At 53.8% G+C, this 19726-nt stretch overlaps 1 protein-coding gene across 1 annotated transcript; it reads right to left on the bottom strand.

The window, feature by feature from the left end:
• Positions 1-11783: 11783 nt before the first annotated feature.
• On the bottom strand, positions 11784-14670 carry LOC136563756 (signal-regulatory protein gamma-like). The gene is made up of 5 exons (XM_066561346.1): positions 14605-14670; positions 13362-13721; positions 13035-13236; positions 12618-12657; positions 11784-12286 (listed from the first exon to the last, which is right to left on the bottom strand). The coding sequence occupies exons 1-5, from the start codon at positions 14666-14668 to the stop codon at positions 12158-12160; spliced, it is 795 nt and encodes a 264-aa protein (XP_066417443.1). The 5' UTR covers positions 14669-14670; the 3' UTR covers positions 11784-12157.
• Between the last annotated feature and the right edge of the window lie 5056 nt (positions 14671-19726).

Raw genomic sequence — 19726 nt, 5'->3', positions numbered from 1 at the left:
TACCACAGGGTGTTTGGGTACTGGAAGAGGGCACCAGTCACAGCCCCAAGCCTGCCAGAGCTCAAAAAGCATTTGAACAATGCTCTCAGGCACAGGGTGGTGTTCTTGGGGTGTCCTGTGCCAGGACAGGAGTTGGACTTGCTGATCCTTGTAGGTCACTTTCAGCTCTCGATATTCCATGGGATTAGCAGTGGTTTGTGGAAACCCTGCAGCTACACCACCGTGGGCAGTGCATCCCACCCAGCCCAAGTCCAGAAGCAGAGACCCTCAGGGCAAGTGGGTGCCCAGCAGGAGGGCAAATGCCAGGGGCACACTGCAGCCATTCACAGCCACCTTTCCTGGTTATTTTTACATGGAAGCACAGATCCTGGAGGCCTGGTTGGCTTCAGCCTGCCTTGGATGTTCTGCTCGGTGTGGAAGGTTCAGACAACCTGTTCTGAGGTGGTTTCAGAGCAGAGCCAGCCTGCACACAAGCAGCAGCCACCGCAGAGTGCTTGGGAAGGGAAGTTAGAGCTTAAAAAAAGCTCTGCAAGAGAAGGTACTGCACAGAGCAGATGGTGCGGCGCGAGCTTCCCGGGAAGAGCTGCTATTGCTCCCCATTAGGAAGCATATGGGCAGGCTCAGCTGCCTCCCCTCCTACCCATGGCCATTCCACTCTGCATCACAGGGGCCCTGCTCCAACACGAGAGGTTTGGAGGATTCACCCTGGCAGGGCAGCCCTCGCCCTGCACTGGGAACCAGGGGGAAGAGGAGCATTTGGCTCCTTGTGCGCCTGAGACAGAGGGACAAAGCAAAATTTTGGGACTGCAACTCTGCCATCATCATCATCCTTCTGTACAGAACACCCACGGTGAGCAGGAGGCTGCAGCACTGCTTGGCAGGGCGGGCAGCACTGCCAGGCTCTCTGTGCTGCCAGCGGGCACCCAGGCTGTGCTCGCTCTGCAGCATCTCCCTGCTTCAGCTCAAAACTCCTGCTCCGGCAGGGAGGATTCCAGAGACCCCAGAGGATTCCAGGATTCCAGCCAGGAATTCAGCTCTCCCTGGCTCCAGGAGCTGGGCAGCAGCCAGCATGGGGACAGGGCAGTGTTTCAGGAGAGCTTTTCAAGAATAAGTTGATTTTCACAGCTTTGAGGCACAGTGAGGAACTCACATCACGCTGCTATAGCACCTGTTTGGGGAAGGCACGAGCTCCGTGTGGCAGGGCTGGGCCAGGCTCAGCCAACCCTGTATGTTTGGGTGCTGGGCAGGCAAGGGTCTGCTCCCCTTCCTATTCCCAGTGAGAACCACAGGCTCAATGTCCTTTTTGCATTCCCAGCTGGGCAGCTCTGCAGGATCTGCTCCCTCCCCAGGAGAAGGTGGGGACCCATCCATACACAGGGACCCCCAGCCAGAGCAGCAGCACCCCATTTCTTGTCAGAGCCTAGCAACATGCAGTGGGAACAATTACAGCCTTGCCTGAGCCATCCCAGTGGAAAGTCCTGCAGCACTGGTTTTGCCCAGACTGTTCTTTCATGCCTTAATCAGCTCCCTGTCTGATCCTCTCCCAGCTCCCACTGCCCCCGGGAACAGCGGTGCCTCCCTCGGCTGGAGGGGATTCACAGGGGATGGAGCTGGGAGAGGTTCCAGTCCCTGCCCTGCAGGGCCAAACCTGGGCCTGCTAATGAATCACATTTCACTGATGGAGGTGGCTGCAGTCTTTCTCTGCCTGGGACTTTGTCCCTCCTGATCTCCACACCAGCAGTGGGATGGCACAGTGGGCAAAGTACCAAGAGCCTGAGTGGCCACGTCACACCTGGACACAGGACTTGTCCCAAAATGCTCAGTCCACCCTTCAAAAATCCAAACCAGCTTAGGGATACAGGAAAAAAAGCACCCATACTTTAGACATCAGCCTGGAAAATACCCCAAATTCAGCATCCAGTGGTGCTGCTTTGGGGCTGTGGGCACAGAGCCATGCCCAAGCACCAGCAAGCAGCCAGCACTTATGGGAGCCCTCCACAATAATGACTCAATGATCTTAGAGGTCTTGTCCAACCTCAAAGATTCCTTGATAAACCAAAAAACCCAGCGCCACAGGGACTCACCACCCTGGGGAAACTCAGAGCCAGCCTGGCCCAGTCCCAGCCACCAACCCCTCCCAGCCCAGCCCCTGAGAGGTGCTACTTTCACAGTTCACCACAACAAAACACCCTGTGGGACCACATCAGAGCACCAGGCCCACACAAGGTCTGTTCTGGCACCCACAAGACAGCGCAGCCTTCATACAGCTTCATGTTCCCCCCGTTCATCCTCCAGCTTCAAAAACAAATTCCAAGACCCCTCCAGCTTCAGATCCAGGTGGACACATCCTACATCCTGCCCCCACCCACACCTCTCAGGCTTCAGTCAGCACTCAGAGAGGGCTTTCAGCTGGGAGAGAAGCACAAATATCTCTTGAAGCGGGGAGCACCAATTACACTGCTGATATTTAGGGCTTCCAGCACAACAAATGGAGCTGCAGCTTCATTAGGTACCTTGCCAATTTAATCCAAGACATGCAGTACAGGGGAAGCTTAAATTAGTTTATCTCATGTTAACTTATAACAAGCAATATGTTAATGTGGGCATGGTTTTCATGGACTGTGACCGAGGGAAGGGGCACCCACAGCCCTCTAAAAGGGGATTTTAGAAGCAGGGGTATGTATCCTACCTGTCTCCTCATGCTCCTGTTATAACATCCACCACCATAAGCACCTGCAGCTGGGGAAGGGGTGCACCACATCACCCCCTTATATATGGGAGAGACCCTGGAGAGGGTGATGAGCAGCAGGGGCCTCGTTAAGGCTGTGATTGCCAGGAGAAGGGAGGGGTAGGCTGTGGAGGATGCGCTGTGAGCAGCCTGTGCATGGGTTTGCTCCTCACCTCTTGAGGGGGCTCATGAGAACTACCTGTAATTGTTTTAGTCAAGCTTTTATTGGGTGATTTAGGAGTTACAGCTGAGTTATTTCAGCTCTCTCAGGTCTTTGTTAGGGCCCTGCGGCACAGTTGGTGTGGGGGGATGTGTGGGGTGGAGGTGAGGTGCTCCCTGGCATGGGGCATTTTCTGAGGAGGCCCCTCTGTGCACATTGCCCAGACCCCCTGTTTCTGCCCCCTCCTTAGGGCTTCAAATCACAGCCCACTTAATTTTAGTGTCCCTCTGCCACTGAATTAATCCCCAGCACTGCCAGGATCAGCTGGTTCCCTCCAAGCCCCTGAAATGACTTTCAGGGAGGATGAGGGAGGGATAGAGCTCTGCCTGCCCAGCTGGGCTTTGCTGGGTTGGGGTGATGCTCCACGTGAGTGCCCCCATGGCACTCACACACTGTCACCCTGGGCTTCAGCAGTGGCAGCAGAACCCAGTGTCAGCCCACCCACCACCCTCAGAATGTCCACCATCTACCAAGCAAGCAGGAAAACCCACAGGCTCCAGCAGGGACCCTATCCACAGGGCAGCTGAGCCATCCTGGGGCTGGGCTGTGCTCCCAGGCTGCTGCTGGCAGGGGTGGCCCGTGGGATGCTGCAGAGCAGTGAATTGCCCGGGCTTCCTTAATGCGGCCCAGCACAATCACACTGCTCACACTCTGGGGGAATTCCTCACGGCTGTGTCAGAGCAGGAAAGGTGGTTTATATCCTGTGCCTGGCCTGGAAACGGCCCTGGCTGACCTGAAGTGAGGGGTTTTAGGGTAAAACTGCTGACAGGCTGGGAAAACACAGCGGCAGTGTGGGCTGGGAAGGACAGGGCTGGCAGTGCTGGCGCCTGTGCCCGCTGAGGTGCTGCGAGTCCTGGCAGGGCTGTGCTGACCTTTGCTGGCAAACAGGATCCTGCCCCTTGCCCCAGAGAAGGGTTTGCTCTCTGTGTGGGTCTCCAACACGTGCACAGCCCCGGGACTAAGCTGCACAGGAAGTGCTGCAGTGACCATCCCTGGAAGTGTTCCAAAAACATGTGGATGTGGCACCTGGGGACATGGTGGGCTTGGCAGTGCTGGGGGAATGGTTGGACTCCGTGATCTGAGGGGACTGTTCCAACCTTAACTGATGACAGGGACGGGCACAAGAGAGACCCCACTCAGGGCAGCTCAGCAGGGACACAGGGTGGCCCCAATCCTGCACCCTTAGTGCAATGGTTGCAAAACTGGGAGAGGTCTGTGCTGTCTGTACGGAGCATGACTGGGCTCACCCCAGCTCTGATGGGCTCTAGAGCCACAGGGAGCCTTGGTGCCCACCCTGGGACCCTGCCCCAACCCCAGGAGCAGAAATGCTGTGGAGGAGGAAGTGGAAGGGACAGGGGGGAGGGCAGGCAGGGTGCAGGCAGAGAGCTTCAGCCATGCAGGGACATTTCAGGGCTGGGTGTTAATCATTGATTGACTCCTGGGAGCTGTTTGGACTAAAGCCTCCCTCCCTGCTCTGGAGGGGGAAGTTCTGCACTGTGCTGGCTCCTGGGGATGTGGGGGCAGTGCCAGCACCCAGATGCCCCAGCACACAGCCAGCCCCACGGAGCGATGCTGGAGAAGACCTTGATCTCCCCTTGGTGGTACCAGCAGGACTGTGGTGGAGCCTGGCCGAGGGAAGAGAGATATCATCTCAGTTTCCAATGCCAGTTGTTGGGGTTTTTTTCTGCATCCTCTCCAAGTTCTTTGTTGATTGCAAATCGTTATCATGAAAGCGCATCCGAGGCTGCAGCAGCAGATAACGCTGGAGCTCAGAGAGGCTGCACTGCCTCAGAGTCCTGCGGCAGCTGCGGATGGAAATAAAACTGCTAACGTGGGGGATTGATCATGTTCAGCCAGCTCAGCCCATTGCTTCCTGCTTGGCAGAGCCCTTGCTGTGAAGTGCTAAAATCCAGGCTCAGAGGTGGGATTTGAGCCGTGGAACCTGGCGTGTGGGCATCACCCCAGGGATGCCCATGGAGGGCTGAGACACAGCACATTGGGGTAGGAGACCTGGTATGAACCTGTGCCACTCTTTACTGCAAAGGAAGGTGGTGTGTCCAGCAGTGGGGACTTTGTAGGGTCATTTGCTGGATCCGATGCCTCACAGTGGGAATGGCACGACTGCTGGGATGCAGGGGGGCTGCACCCCCTGAAACAGCCAGCGCTTGGGAGAGGATGCTGACCAGCCCTCAATGCCATCCCCAGCCCTCCTCCCAGGCTGTCCCTGTCTCACTGTCCCCATGTCATCCCCAAAGCAGCCCCAAGGCTCAGGAGCCACATTCCAGACCTGTTGGCTCTTTATTTTGGCCCCATTGAGACTCAGTGCTCTCAGCTCTGTGGGGCTTGGGTTATTCTGGCCCTGCTGCTGGAGGCTGGATGGAGAAAAATGCTTCTCCGTGGGGTTTCTTTTGGTCTGTCCTTTTTTTTTTAAGTTGAAAGCAACAAAAATCTGGGGGATTATTTCTGGTCATCAGGATCCACCACGCTCCCAGTGACTGCATCGCTCCAAGGGGCTGGCCCTGATAAGAAACTGCAAATCCGAGCTGCCAAGTGCTGCCATCCTGCTGGAGCCTTGGAGGGGGATCAGGGATTTAGAGGGTCTGTGTGATGTCTAACAGGTTTAGAAAATATTGCCTGGGATTATCCACTCGCGGCAGTGACCAGAGACCTCTGAGCCGCGGCGGACGCCGGCACCGGCTGATGTTTGCTGAGGGGGGTCCGGCGTGCTGAAATCTGATCTGAGTGTGCCCGTTCGCGTTCGTGGGCGCGCTCCCTCGTGTGCACACGCGTGGATGTGCAGGAGCAGCGGCTCTGGGGCGGGATGGAGCTGTGAAAGGGGCTGGTGCCCCCTGACACCGCGGGGCTGAGCCGTGTCCGAGCCCCGTGGCTGCCAGCCCCGTGCGGGGTCTGGGGTGCCAGAGGGGTGCTCCAGCCTTCGCCGTGCTGCAATCCTGTGAGGGCAGATCCTGACCGCCAGCGTTAATGATATCCACCCAATTAGCCCAGCCTAGCCCCAAGGATTAGCGGATGGAGCCATCATCCCAAGGCGTAAGCAGTTAACGCTGCTAATTAACAATCGCGTGAATCTCAGCCCAGCCACAAAGCGCAGCGGCCGCGGTAGCCGCGGGCAAGGGGCGATGCCCACCCAGCCGGGCTCCGGGAGACGGGAGCTGTTTACGGAGAATTTGCCGGGCTCGGGGATCCGTTATTTTTACGCGTTGCCATAGCTACTGATGCCATTATAAAATTAAGCCTGAACCATGTGGAAGAAATGGATCTGTCAGAAGGAATTATTTTCGGGAGCGCGCTGTGGGTCCGAGCCCAGCCGAGGGGTGATGGGGGTCCCCGCTGGAGGCAGCTGCCTCCTGCCCACGGGCACGTCCCTGGAACGAGGCGCCGGGCAGGCTGCGGAGCTCCGGGATCGCCGGGAGCCACCGGCGCCAGCACAGCCCCTCCGGGCTGGCAGCATCGCTGGGCACGTCCAGGGCGAACAAAAGCCCGCTGAGAGGGAGCTTTCAGGCCGTGCTGTGCTCCCTCCCGCAGCGCCTGCTTTCCCCCTTCTCCTGCCTCTCTCAATATTTTTCCCTTTCCCTGCACTTCTCTGCAGAGGGACACTCGTGCGGGCTCGGGGCAGCCAGCGCTGGGGACACGGCCAAGCACAGCCACGCTTTAACCTCGCTCAGTGCCGGGAGGGACTGGGAGCTCCAGGGACCCCACAGCATCCTGCCCTCGGCACAGGGAGCTCCAGGGACCCCACAGCATCCTGCCCTCGGCACAGGGAGCACCAGGGACCCCGCAGCATCCTGCCCTCGGCACAGGGAGCTCTACAAGGAGTTTCCCTACCCTGAGCTCTTCTCACTGGACAAAACCCCCTGGAGCATTCCCAGGAGAGTGCATGGCTCACTTCGGGTACAATCTGCATGGGGATGTTGGGAGGACCAGGACCCCACCAAGAGCTGATCCAGCATGAAGAGCACCAGGAACTCCAGCGCAGGCAGAGCCCCTCTCCCACCCACTCTGGGACCCTCCCTCGGGCACTGTTAGGACCCAGCCCTGCAGCTTGATCTGCCCCTCCCGTGCCGCCTCCAGAGGGTGATTGTCTTTGAGCAATGTCCCGTCCAACACTGAAAGCACAATGTGAGTCTTTCTGAAGCACTGGATGTTTCTGTTTGCCCCATGGCCCTGGAAACCCCTCTTTGATCACTGCCAGAGCCTTGGCCTCACGGTGTCCTGCAGTGCAGGACCACACGGGCCAAAGGAGCGTTGGGCACAAAGGATGTGCCTGACACTTTTCAATTTCATTGCCTATCCCCTCCTCTTGCAATTGAAGAGATGAGGAATGGTCCTAGGGCAGCCCCCCATCCACTCCACACCCCTTCACTCCAGGGATTTAATGAAAATTATTTCAGGTTGGCCAGAGAGGTTCCCAGTAGCAATAACTGCAATAGCACAACCTCCTACTGGGCACCAGAGAACCCACAGGGAAAAGCAGCATCCTCCAAACAACTTCAGCTCTTCTCAGCTAAAAGCCCTGGTCTGCCTGGGGGTCCCAGTTTGCTTCGTGGGCCTGGCTGGGCAGTGCCTGGGAGTCCATCTCCTCCCTGAACATCCCGAGTGTCCCAGTGCCACGGGGGGGCTGCCCTGTACCCCACCTGTCACTGGGGCTGTGCCTGGGGGCTGGAGATATCCCTGCTGTGCTGGCCAGAGCCCTCACTCTGTCAGGAGGGGACGAGGCTGGCAGTGAGGCTGTGGCACAGAAACTGTTCCTATGACAACCCCAAATCCCAGACCTGTTTATCCCCTTTGGTGAAAATCCACAACAACTGTGAAAACAGGGAATAAGACTCAATAGTAAGACCTGAAATAAATCAGAACCAGTGTAAAGCATGTCACCATTTTACTCTGGCTTTGTTCCTTTCCAAGGAAAAGCCTGAGAAACAGGGAGCTGCAAAGGGGTGAGCTAACAGATTTGGAATTGGAGGGAGGAGGTTCCAACTGTGCAGCGTCCCAGGACTTCTCCCTCCTGTTGTCTCTTCTGGCAGGGATCCGCCCAGGCCAGCCAGCAGGCACAAACAAGACCCATGAGGCATTTTTGGGGGACAATCAAAGTGTCTCTGACACTCTCTCACTCTCTCCAACCACCTCAAAGCACCCAGCTGCTCCTCCAGCTTCTGCTGGCACGCTGGCACAATGTCCCCATGGCTTTGCCTGGTCCTCTTGGTATCATGGGGTCCCTATGGCATCAGGAGGTCCCCAAACAATCACTGGATGCCTGTGGCACTGTGGGGGCACTGTGGAGTCCCTGTGGCATCAGATGCTCTTAGACCTGTGGCTGTTTGGGTGATGCTGACGTGCAAAGGGACTGGCCTGTCTCTCCCTGGTGGCTGGTGGGCACCACAGTCTCACAGTGGCAGGGACAGGGATGGGGGCAGGGATGGGGACAGAGCAGAGGGCACAAGGGTGTCTTGGGCAGAGACAGCCACAGACCAGGGCCTTGGCTGGAGCTGCTGCCCTGTCAGACACTGGAGGAGACCAGCTGGAGCGATGCCTGCTCCTGGAGACACAATATCCCCTGGGCACCCATCCCTGTGACACACAGTGCCTCTGTGGAGTGCCTCTGCTTCTCATCGCTGGGCCAGAGCACCTCAGGACAGGGCACAGGGCATTTATCCCCGTCTGTCCCTTTGTCCCCTTGCCCAGCCCTGGCACCAGCACAGCTCAGCATTGTCCCATTCCCCGTGGGTACAGCCAGCCCTCTCCTGTCCCCAAGACACAAAGGAGACACCTGCAGCCCCCATTTCAGCCAGCCCACGCACTGACACCATGCTCCTCCTCGGCGTGAGTTGGTCACTGCTCCCCTCCCCTGCGGCCCGGACCAGCCCCTCCCAGCAGCCGCTCCCCAGGCCAATTCCTCCCTGGCACTCTGCGCTGCCTGGTGGAGGCTCAGGCTCCCCTTGGCTCCGCACACAGCCCACGCTCCCCACTCTGGCTCCCTGGCACAGCGTGGAGCACCACGGCACACAGCATGGCACACAGCATGGTACAAACCGTGGCACACAGCATGGCACACAGCATGGCACACAGCATAGTACACACCACGGCACACATCATAGCACACACCATAGCACACAGCATGGCACACAGCATGGCACACAGCATGGCACACACAGTGGCACACAGCATGGCACACAGCATGGCACACACCATGGCACACACAGTGGCACACAGCATGGCACACAGCATGGCACACAGCATAGTACACACCATGGCACACATCATAGCACACACCATAGCACACAGCATGGCACACAGCATGGCACACAGCGTGACACAAACCGTGGCACACAGCATGGCACACACCATAGCACACAGCATGGCACACAGCATGGCACACATCATGGCACACAGCATGGCACACACAGTGGCACACAGCATGGCACACAGCATGGCACACACAGTGGCACACACCATGGCACACAGCATGGCACACACCATAGCACACATCACAGCACACAGCATGGCACACAGCATGTCACACAGCATGGCACAAACCGTGGCACACAGCATGGCACACACCATAGCACACACTGTGGCACACACCATGGCACACAGCATGGCACACACCATGGTACACACTACAACCTGGCAAGCCCTGCCAGCTCTCTCAGCTTGGCACCTGAAGGGGATGTTTCCTACCTCCCGGCATCAGGAGTGGGTCAGATGCAAGAGCAGCCCCTGAGCATCCCCTGGCTGCCCAGAAAGCCACCAGAGTGCAGCCCAGATCAGCCTCCCCAGCCTTTTTCCTTGGCCTTGCCATTGCACAAGGTCCTGGCACCGGGCTCACACACCATGATGAGGAACAGCCAAGGTAAACCTGGCATGGCACTGCCCCAGAGTATCCATGCACAGGGACACAGCCCAAAACCTGCTTGAAGCCAGCATGTCCTCTCCCCCTGGGACACCAACGCTGTCCCAGTACCCATCCAGGCACCACCTCTGCTCTGCCCCAAAGTCCCCAGCTGTGGCAGCAGGAGCCTGGTGGGTGCCAGCCTCTGCCCAGCACTGCCCTGTGCCTCCCCCAGCAATGGCAGCTCCCGGCCTCCCACACACACCCTTGCACCAAGCAGGTCACTTAGTGGGATGTGACAAACCAGCAGCACCAGGAAAGCAGCCTGGATGAGCAGTGAATCCATGACCGCAGCATTGCTTAGTGCTGCCCCCCGATCCAGGGTCTGCCCCCCTGATCCAGGCTCTGCTCCCCAGCACGCTCCTACCTTGTGTCCGTGCCCAGGGCTTGTTTGTGCTTTCACTGCCGGCACACCCCAGGCTGAAGGCTTAAAGGATTTTCCTTTAATAACCACTAAATCCCTCCCCTGGGCAGTAAGCTGCAGACCTGGGCCCATTCCTAGGTGCAGAGCATTCTGCCAGTGCTCTGCTCACTCCCTGCTTTGCATATGCTCCTATAGAACTGGATTTCCCCCCTGTCCTGATTCAGCCCTGTGCTTAAAAAGCCCTAAATCCCCTCGAATTTCATTTCCTCTGGTCCTCGAGGTCTATCCCCGGTTTCGGTCTCACCCACGTATTTTACATACTCGTGTTCACAGCCTTGACGTGAGATTTCTGCCAGTTTTGGTGCTGTCCCTCCTCAGAGCAACGCAAGCCCTGCTCAGAGCAGCCACTGCCTCAGCTGGGAAATGATCCAGGGCCTGGTCATGGCTCCACTGGGGAAATGATGCTGGGAGAGGCTTCATCCCAACACCCCAGCCCTCCCACTGAGGGAGCCAGTGCTGGATCCCTGACCTGGCAAACTCATCACCACCACCCTGCCTACAGGGTGCTGAGTGTCCCCTGAGAAAGGACTGACTCCAAACTGTCCCCACTTCACATCCCCAGAGCAGGTGACTCACATTCAGTCGTGCAAATCAGTTTCCGTAGTGGCTTTTCTCCCCACTGTGACAATTTTGTCCCCTCAAGGATCTCCCTGCCAGCCCTGTTCCCCTGGGTCACACTGTCTTGTTTCACTTCTCTTTTCTCATTTCACAGAAAAAAAGTAGATAAAGCTGAAAACTGGTGATTGTAACAGCTTTCAAGGTCACAGGCAGCGGTACTGGCAGCAGGTTCCTCTGCCTGGAAAGTCTGTTTTGGCCTCAGTTCCTCCTGCCAAGGAGGTGCATGCTGGGGCCACACGTGGTGGGAGCTCAGCTGCCACAGCTGGGACATCGTGGCTGTGGGGCTGTATGTGGTGACTGGTGTTGCTGGGGGCTGCAGCAGTGCCCAGTGTGGAGTGTGACCTGCAGCCTCCTGCCATGGCCACCTCGCCCCTCTGGCTTCCTGCCCCTGGCCTGCTTCCCCTGGAGGTGGGCACTGAACACGTGGGCACCAAGCAGGGAATGTGCACGGGGCAGATGTGCACTGGGCAGGTTCTGCATGGAGCAGATGTGCAGGAGCAGAGGATGTGCATGAAGCAGATGTGCACGGACTGCCTGGGACTGGAGCTGAAGATGTGCACGGACCAGGGGAAGGGGCAGAAGGGCCAACTGGTACCAGCTGCCCTGGCTTTAACAGCATCATGAGCCCCTTGAGGAGGGCAGAGGAAGGTGGGTGAAGGCTGGGCCTCAGCCTGGAGCAGCAGCACCAGGGGCTGTTCCTGAGAGCCTCCTGCTGCCTTGCCAGGAGATGCAGGTTTTGTGGGACTGGGCAGGTTCCTTGCCTGGGGCAGGTGGGAGTTGGGAGCTGACCAGGGGCTTGGCAGTAGCACAGGGGTGGCACACATCCCCCCCAGGACCCTGCAGGCACTACTGCTCTTGCTCTGAGCACAGCAGGACTGGACAGAAGGCTGTTTGGTGGCTTTAATGAGGCTGGTGAAAAGACAATACAAAGTATGGACCTGTGGGCCGGGAAAGGGCTGGTGGAGGCCCATGCTGGTGGACACAGGTGTATGTGAGGTCCTCCTGGTGTTATCAGCACAAAACATCTTGCACAAGGCAGAGGTGCTTGGCCTCGTGGTCTGATCCTGTGGTAGAGAAAGCCTCCAGGTGCTGGAAGAGCTCCCCTGAGATGCAAACATGGTGAGCATGAGCATGATCTCAGCCGAGCTGAGATCTGGGTGCGCCATGCAAACAGCTCCACTTCTTCTTTCTGGTGTCCTGCAGAAACGTCCCTTCTCCCACCCTGACACGTCCTGGCCGTGCAGGCAGCGGTGCCAGGTGTCACTTGGCAGCTACCCTGAGGCTGGCATAGTCGGTGGGGGCTGTGCCCGGGCTCCTGCCACGCCGTGGCGCCGGGGGCAGGGGCTGCAGGTCGGCGTAGTGGATGTTGTTCTCCTCCTTGCTGCTCTGCTGCAAAAGTGCACACAAATGGGGAATGCTGCCACAAGGAAAGTCTCGCAAAAATAACCCTAAATCAGAATGCTGAGAGTTGGAAGTGACCCACAAGGATCACCAAGACCACCGTGTGGCCCTGCACAGGACAACAGCAAGAACCAGGTACAAGCCAGGCTGGGGTTGCCACAGCTGCAGAGGTGGTGCCATGGTGTAGAGGGTGCAGGGACCACATTCAGGCAGCTGTTGCCCACCCGATGTCCCCCCTGCCCCCAGAGTCTTGCAGGACTCCTGCAAGCCAGGACACCAGCATGGGATGTGCTTCCCCATACTCACAGCTCACTCCTACCTGGCTGGGCAGGTGGGAGCTCTCTGCATCTAGGACTTCACTGTAAGAGGAAGGATAAGGATGGGCATCAGAACTAAAGGAAGCTGTGTCCTTTCCCCACCCAGCACAGCCCTCAATTCCCCTCCTGAATTTCAGTAGGATGTCCCTGTTGCAGGCAAACAGGGACAAAATGCTGACTGCATGTCTGGGCTGTGCTCAGACACACGGTGAGGGGCTGCAGGAGCTCCCTGGTACCGGGTGCTCCCTCCCATGAAGCTTTTGTGAAATAGAGAGAGACCCAACAGAACAGTGCACCTGTAAGCAAAGGACCTTTTCTGGGGTGAGTCACAGCTCCAGACAAGAAAGGAAGCCAAGATAAAGCAGGTGGATAAGGCAGTTTGCTCATTTAAGCGTGTAGAAGAGGTGCTGAGTACAAACCTGGGGGTGCCAGGGGTCCCTGCACAGCACTGCAGAGAGACAGATGAGAAGCTGCCCATGGCCACTGTCCTGGCTGGGCAGGGGCTGCCCACTCCACCTTGGCGCTTCCTCCTGTACATGCAAAGGGCCACGAAGAGGCTGAGGAGGAGGAGGAAGCAGAGTACTACAGCTGCAGCCACCATTCCAGGAACCAGGGCTGCCTCTGTGGAGACAGAGGCAGAGCAGGAGAGGGTGGTGGGTGTGGGGCAGAGCAGGACCTGGCCGTGGGCAGGGTGGGGGCTGTGGGACGGGCTCCCTGGGAGAAGTGTCCCGCTGGGCTGCACTCACCTTGCACAGACACCTCGGTGCCACTGCCACGCTTAAACAGCTCATCAACACCAGTGGTCCCCTTGACAAACTTCACACAGTAATAGGTGTCAACATCATCAGGCTGAACGTTCCTGATGCGGATGGTGAAGTCTGTGTCAGACTCATTCACTGCTCTCGTCACACGGGAGGAGGGATCCACATTACTCTGGTCATAGACAGTCTTGTTCCCACTGCCCCAGCCCTTCAGCCACATCACAGGACCTGGTCCAGCAATTCCAGACGTGATGCAGTTCAGGGTGAGCGTCTCCCCCACTGCCACTGACACCTTGGGCTGGGGCTGCTGCAGAGTGAAGCCCTGACCCGCCTGGGCATCCATACCTGGGCACAGAAACAGGAGGGTTCAGGGATGAGCGATGGGGCGAGGCAAGGGCACCCTCACAGGCAGAGAAGTCCCAGTATCCCCCAATTTGCAGCTGAGAGATATCCTGGGCTGTGGCAGAGACAACATGCAGGCACTGGGAGGGAGGAAACCCTTGAAAAACCGGTTCAAAATTAACAAGGGGCAAATCTGAAAAAAGAGCAGGCTGCCCAGGGCAGTGGTGCAGTCACCACCCCTGGAGGGATTTAAATGACATGTAGATGTGGCACTTGGTGACCTTGGCAGAGCTGGGTTAACGGTTGGACACGAGGATTTCAGAGGGCTTTTGCAACCCAAACAGTTCTGCGATTCCATGATTTGATAAACCTGCATCCTGTTCTGTCATTTGCAGGGAGCGCTGCAGCTGCCTGGGGGCCAGAGAGGTGCAGAGGGAGCCAAGGGGAACTCCTGGCAGGAAAAATTCCTGAGTGCTGTTAAACATTAACACCCTGGCTCTGCTCCACACCAGCCAGGATCACTCTGCGAGGAACTGGGGTTCACAGCCAGGAACCAGTGTTCCAGGAAGGGATGTGCAGCCCTGGAGCCCGGAACAGCCCCCCGACCCCCTCTTGTCCCAAAATCCCTCCTGCTCCCCAAAACCCCATCCGATCCCCAAACCTCTCCTGCCCACAGTCCCCACATGTGTGGCAGCGGCTCGGCAGGGCTCAACCCAGCTGTGCCCATCCCCGGGGCTGGGGGTGCTCTGCCAGCACGGTTTGGGCACGGTTTGACCCCAAAAGTGCTGGGGAAGGACCACCCTCCGCCCCGCCCGCTGTTTATCTTTGCCGCCCACTCGTGTTTATGGGGCAGGGGAGCTCCGGGGGGGCCCCACTTCCAACTCACCCTGGAGCCGCCGCTGGACGGGGCTTCGCTGCCCGGACAGGAGCGGAGCTGCTGCCGCGGCCATGGGTTCTGCCCAAACTTTGGGAAGGAAAAGGGGAAGCGGGACAGGAAATTGAGGCGAGCGGGTGGTTAACGCTTTGGTGTCTGCCCGGGGCGGGCGACAGCAGGCAGAGCAGCCGAGCATCACCCCCGGCGGGCATCACCCTGCCGGGACCCTCCAGACATCGCCCCCGGGCCACCCGGCACCGAGCGGCTGCTCCGGGCTCGGGACAGGGGGTGGCTTTGCATCCTCCCCGGTTCAGTGAGGGGCAGGAGCAGCGGGGCTTCGGGGTGTGGGACACTCGGTGTATCCCGGACACTGCTGTGCACCACCGACCCATGGGAGAGCCCATCCCGCACCCCGATCCTGCTGGGAAGGGCTGGGTGTCCCCTTGGCACCCCAGGCTGGCCGTGTGTGGGGGAGCCTGCTGGATTCGGGCTCCCTCTTGCTGCCTGTGCCCATGGCTGTGGCTGTGGCACACATCCGAGTGGAAAATGGGGTGGACATTGCCATTATGGACCAGCGTTGTGACAGGAGATGATGTAGGCCTTGAGAAGCAAATGGGACGTGATTGCATGGAGGAACTGGGCTGATGGTGGCTCTTTTCCTTCCCCTTTGCTGGGTAAGAGACCAGCACCCTGCTAAGATAAGCCCAGCCCAGCTGAGTCAGCTGAGCCCAGTGCAGCAGAGTCCAAGGGAGTCGAATCCAGCTGAGCAAAGCCTGGCAAGGTGTGGAATACCCATGGTTCTGGTGGCACAGGAACTGCCTCTCATGTGCCTGATGCTGCTCCAGCTCTGCAGAGAGCCGGGTAAGTGGGCCCTGCACAGCCCCATCACATTTCCACCTTTCCCACCCTGCAGGCCTGGCAGTGCTTCCCTGTGCCCATGGGTACCCAGGGATCTCCTCTCACTGCCTCCCTTCCAGCTTGCTTCTATCTCCAGATGAAATTCAGTTTACCCAGCAAGAGTCTGGGCTCTCCTCATCCTGCAGTCCCCAGCAGCCTGCGGGACAAGGGATGGGACTCTCTAAAGGAATCACCTTATTGAAACACTAAAAGTTCAGGTAAAAGAAAGCCCTCTCCTGATTCTTCCTAAAAATACGGGAGAAAAGCTATAGAAGATAATAATCCAAAAAGCTGGGATAAAGGGATTGGTCTATTTCCATTAAAAGAGGTTCCCATAGGAGGGGGTGGATCAGGGTTTGTAAATGCTCCTTTCACTTCATCTGAGGTCTGAAATTTTAAGAAATAAATAAAAGGGATATTTGGAGGATCCCATAGGCATAGCTGAACAATTAGACCAATTTTTAGGTCCAAACATTTATATTTGAGAAGAGATGCTGTCTGTAATGAAAATAATATTTTTCTCAGGAAGAAAGGCAATTAATCAGAGCAGCTGAAATAAAAGCTTAGGAAAAAAGATAATCCGTGGGGACCCCCAGAGAAGACAAAATGCCAACTGTACCTCCTGAGTGGGGTAAAAACAATGAGGAGGGGAGTAAACACATGAATAATTATCGTAATTACATACTCAAAGGAATAAATGAGACAGCATATCAAAGGCAAAATGCAAAAAAAAAAAAAAGGTTTTTAAGGGACAGCTTTTAGAGGGGAAAGAAGAAACTTCAATTAAATAGATAAACAAACTTAAGAGAAATAGGAAAATGGTCCTAAGTGGAAGATCTGAAAATCTTTAAAGAGATGGGCACAGAGGAGGAATAGAGAGGTCATAACCTGTAATTTTTTGGGGGGGACAAATACCATCTGGAGCCTGTGATAACTTTAAAAGCGGCTCCCCAAGAAGAAGAATTGGAATTTGTAATAGACACAGGGGCAGAGAGAACCTGCCTGTTATATGTTCCAAAAAGTTATAGTGTGAGCAAACATATAGTGAAAGTAACAGGGGCAAAAAGAGAAAGTTTTACATTTCTAGTCATTAAAGATGTAGTAATTGAGGGAAGAAACTAAAATTTGGATGGGAGATGTCTTATTGGTCCCAGGGGCAGGTAGCAATTTATTGAGAAGAGTCTTACAAGTGCAATTAAGAATAGGAGTTATATCAGAAAATGGGAAAATGAGAGCTAGAGTTTTAAAATTAGGCCAAGAGGATGAAGAAAAAAAAAACCAAAACAACAACAAAGAAGTTTGGGCTGGAGAAGGAAATAGGAGAGGATTAAATATCAACCCCATAAGAGTTACAATTGAGAGAGAAGATTGTCCCATGCATGTACGTCAGTATCCTGTATCTTTAGAAGGACAGGAAGGTTTGAAGCCAGTAATAGAAGGACTAATAAAGGATGGGGCATTAGAACCTTGTACGTGTCCTCATAATATCCCTATTCCCCCAGTAAAGTCTGATGGGAGTTATAGACTAGTACAAGATTTAAGGGAGGTTAATAAAAGAACTCAGACTCACTACCCAGTGGTAAAATATCTTAGACACTTAATAAATAAAAGTAGCTAGAAAACCAACCATGAGAAAATTTATTAATTCTCCCTCCCTCTTCCAAGAGAGAGATCAGAAAATTACCTAGATTATTGAAATATTATAGATTGAGGGGTATGCACAACTAGCAAAATTCATGTATGAAAAAAATTGACAGAAGGAGATGATATAAAACAGACCAAAGAAGATATTGTTAAATTAAAAGAGTTAGGTTAAAACTAGCCTAAGTACCAGCTTTAAGCTTACCTTTGTTAGAAAAATCCTTTATCATTTATACATAAATACAGAAAATGGAGTAGCTCATAAAATTTTAATTCAAGAGTAAGGAAGACTAAAAAAAATATCTAGTAGCTTATATATCAAAGATGTTAGACTCAGTAAGCCACAGCTAGCCAGTAGGTATTTAAGTTATAACAGCTACTGCAATCCTAGTAAAAGAAAGTTGTAAGCTTACTTTTGGAAGTAAATTACTTAGGTTCACCTCATACCGTCTGAGGTGTGTTGAATCAAAAAAAAAAAAAAAAAGACCAAAAAAACCAGGTAAGAAGAGAAGAAAGAGAGAAGTTGAAGTAGGGAGGTGGTTAGCAAACTCTGAGATGTTAGAATGTGAAGTGATGACATCTTGGTGCTAGAAGAGAGCAGAAGTGTGAATGCGGGTTTTTTGCATGTAAGGCTAAAACAATTAAATTCTGCCCAAAAAGTAAAAAGCAATAGATGTGATACATCTCGTGTTAAAATTGGTCTAGCTTTTCTTATTTAACTAACTGTAACTCACAAAAGGAAGAATTTGCCTCTGCAGCTATTAGCACAGCTGGATAGAAGAAGAAGAGGCTGCTGTGGAAAAAGCTTTTAGCTAAACCCAGAAAGTTTGGAAGAAAAGTGAATGGTAAAAGTTAATGCAGTATTATCTTTCTTTTATTACTATGCTATTATGAAGTCCTATCCAGGTACTACTGAAGCAACAATCAGAACCACGGAAAGAGGATGAATTCATGCCAGCAGAATCAAAGGACTTGTGAAGAAACCTGAGGAATGGGCTATCACATTTTAACCAGGTGATACCAAACTGACTTTCCAATGGGGACTGAGTGGTAATAGTTTGGAAAAAGCCAAATGATCCAAGAAATGTACAAAGAATAACACTGAATTAAGAAGTAAGACAACGCTTATACCACTGGTTTCGAGCACTGCCTGAATAAAACATCTCCTTAGGGGAGGAATACTCCAGATAGAAGGATCAAGACTGTTGTTGTGTTCTGATCTTAGCCTGAGAATTGTACAGGGGAGAAGGGGAATTACCATTTCCATCAGTAAACTTTATTTGATTCATTCCAATAGTGGACATGCTAGCTGGGTTATGAGTAAATGCTTAAATTGTGAGAATAATTAGTATTGTAGTTCACAAAATTTATGCTCTTATTGGAAAAAAGTGTTAAAGTAATAACTTAGCTTTGTGGATGGGAATTATTAGTGCCTGTTGAATGAGAGATACCTGAAGAACGGTAAGAGACCACAGTTAAAGGGTGTCAAAACCAATTTTTCTGGAAATTAGTTAAGAGAAAGTGACAAGGAAATAGAAATAGAAGACAATCTGCAAGACCAGATTTGCCTCTGTATTTTGCCACCAAGAAGATCAAACACACCTGATGTGAGTTGCAACCTCACAGGCCTGGGAGGTGGGAGTATGAGCCATACTGGACCTCTGTTATTCCTGTTTCTGGCACTCATTTGTTGTCTTTTCCCTTTCGGGATACCAGCAAGATCATGTCACAAATGCTACAGAAAGCATCACATGGAAAGAAACCAAAGTTCCTCTTTTATTACACACACCTATGTCAACAGCCACTGTTATAACCCATCCAAATTAAGAACCTGTAGGCAAAACGGAGTAAATTATTGGATTACAAGAAACTTAGGGAAAAGTGGTAATAGATTGGGAATTGAATGTCCAAAAAGAGAGAGATGGATTTGTTTTAAATTTAATCTTGAAGATACAGTTCAAGATTTGGTAAAAAAAATCAAATAGTAAACAAAAAGGTAAAACCAGCACAGCAATTTAACTCTGTATTGACCCCAAATTATCGATTGAGTCGTATTAGAAGACTCCAAGCAGTTATAGAAATGATAGCAAATGGAGCTGCCCAGGCATTAGAGTTAATATCAAGTCAGCTAAGCCAAACAAAACCTGTAGTGTATCAGAATAGGTTGGCTTTAGACTATTTATTGGCCAAATAAGGGGGTGTTTGTGGAAAGTTTAATATATCAGATTGTTGAAAATTGATGACCACAGAAAAGACATTCTAGGAAAAAACAAAAGAAATCAAAGAAGAAAAAAAAAATATATGCATATAATAACCCAGGTACCAGTCCAAAAATTCGAAAACAATGTTAAAACCTAGCTGGTAGGGTAATGTGTTAGAAGAAATTAAGATCTTTCATTTTATGTGCGACAGTCGCGCTTTACGGCACCTTTTACGACATTTTACGACAGTCGCGCTTTACGGCACCTTTTACGACAGTCGCGCTTTACGGCACCTTTTACGACAGTCGCGCTTTACGGCACCTTTTACGACACTTTACGACAGTCGCGCTTTACGGCAGTTTTGCGACAGTCGCGCTTTACGGCACCTTTTACGA

Source organism: Molothrus aeneus, chromosome 17 (assembly GCF_037042795.1).
Source record: "Molothrus aeneus isolate 106 chromosome 17, BPBGC_Maene_1.0, whole genome shotgun sequence".
In the NCBI taxonomy this organism is placed as follows: domain Eukaryota; kingdom Metazoa; phylum Chordata; class Aves; order Passeriformes; family Icteridae; genus Molothrus; species Molothrus aeneus.
The sequence above is the reverse complement of the archived record's forward strand: the minus strand, read 5'-3'. Positions and strand labels throughout refer to the sequence as shown.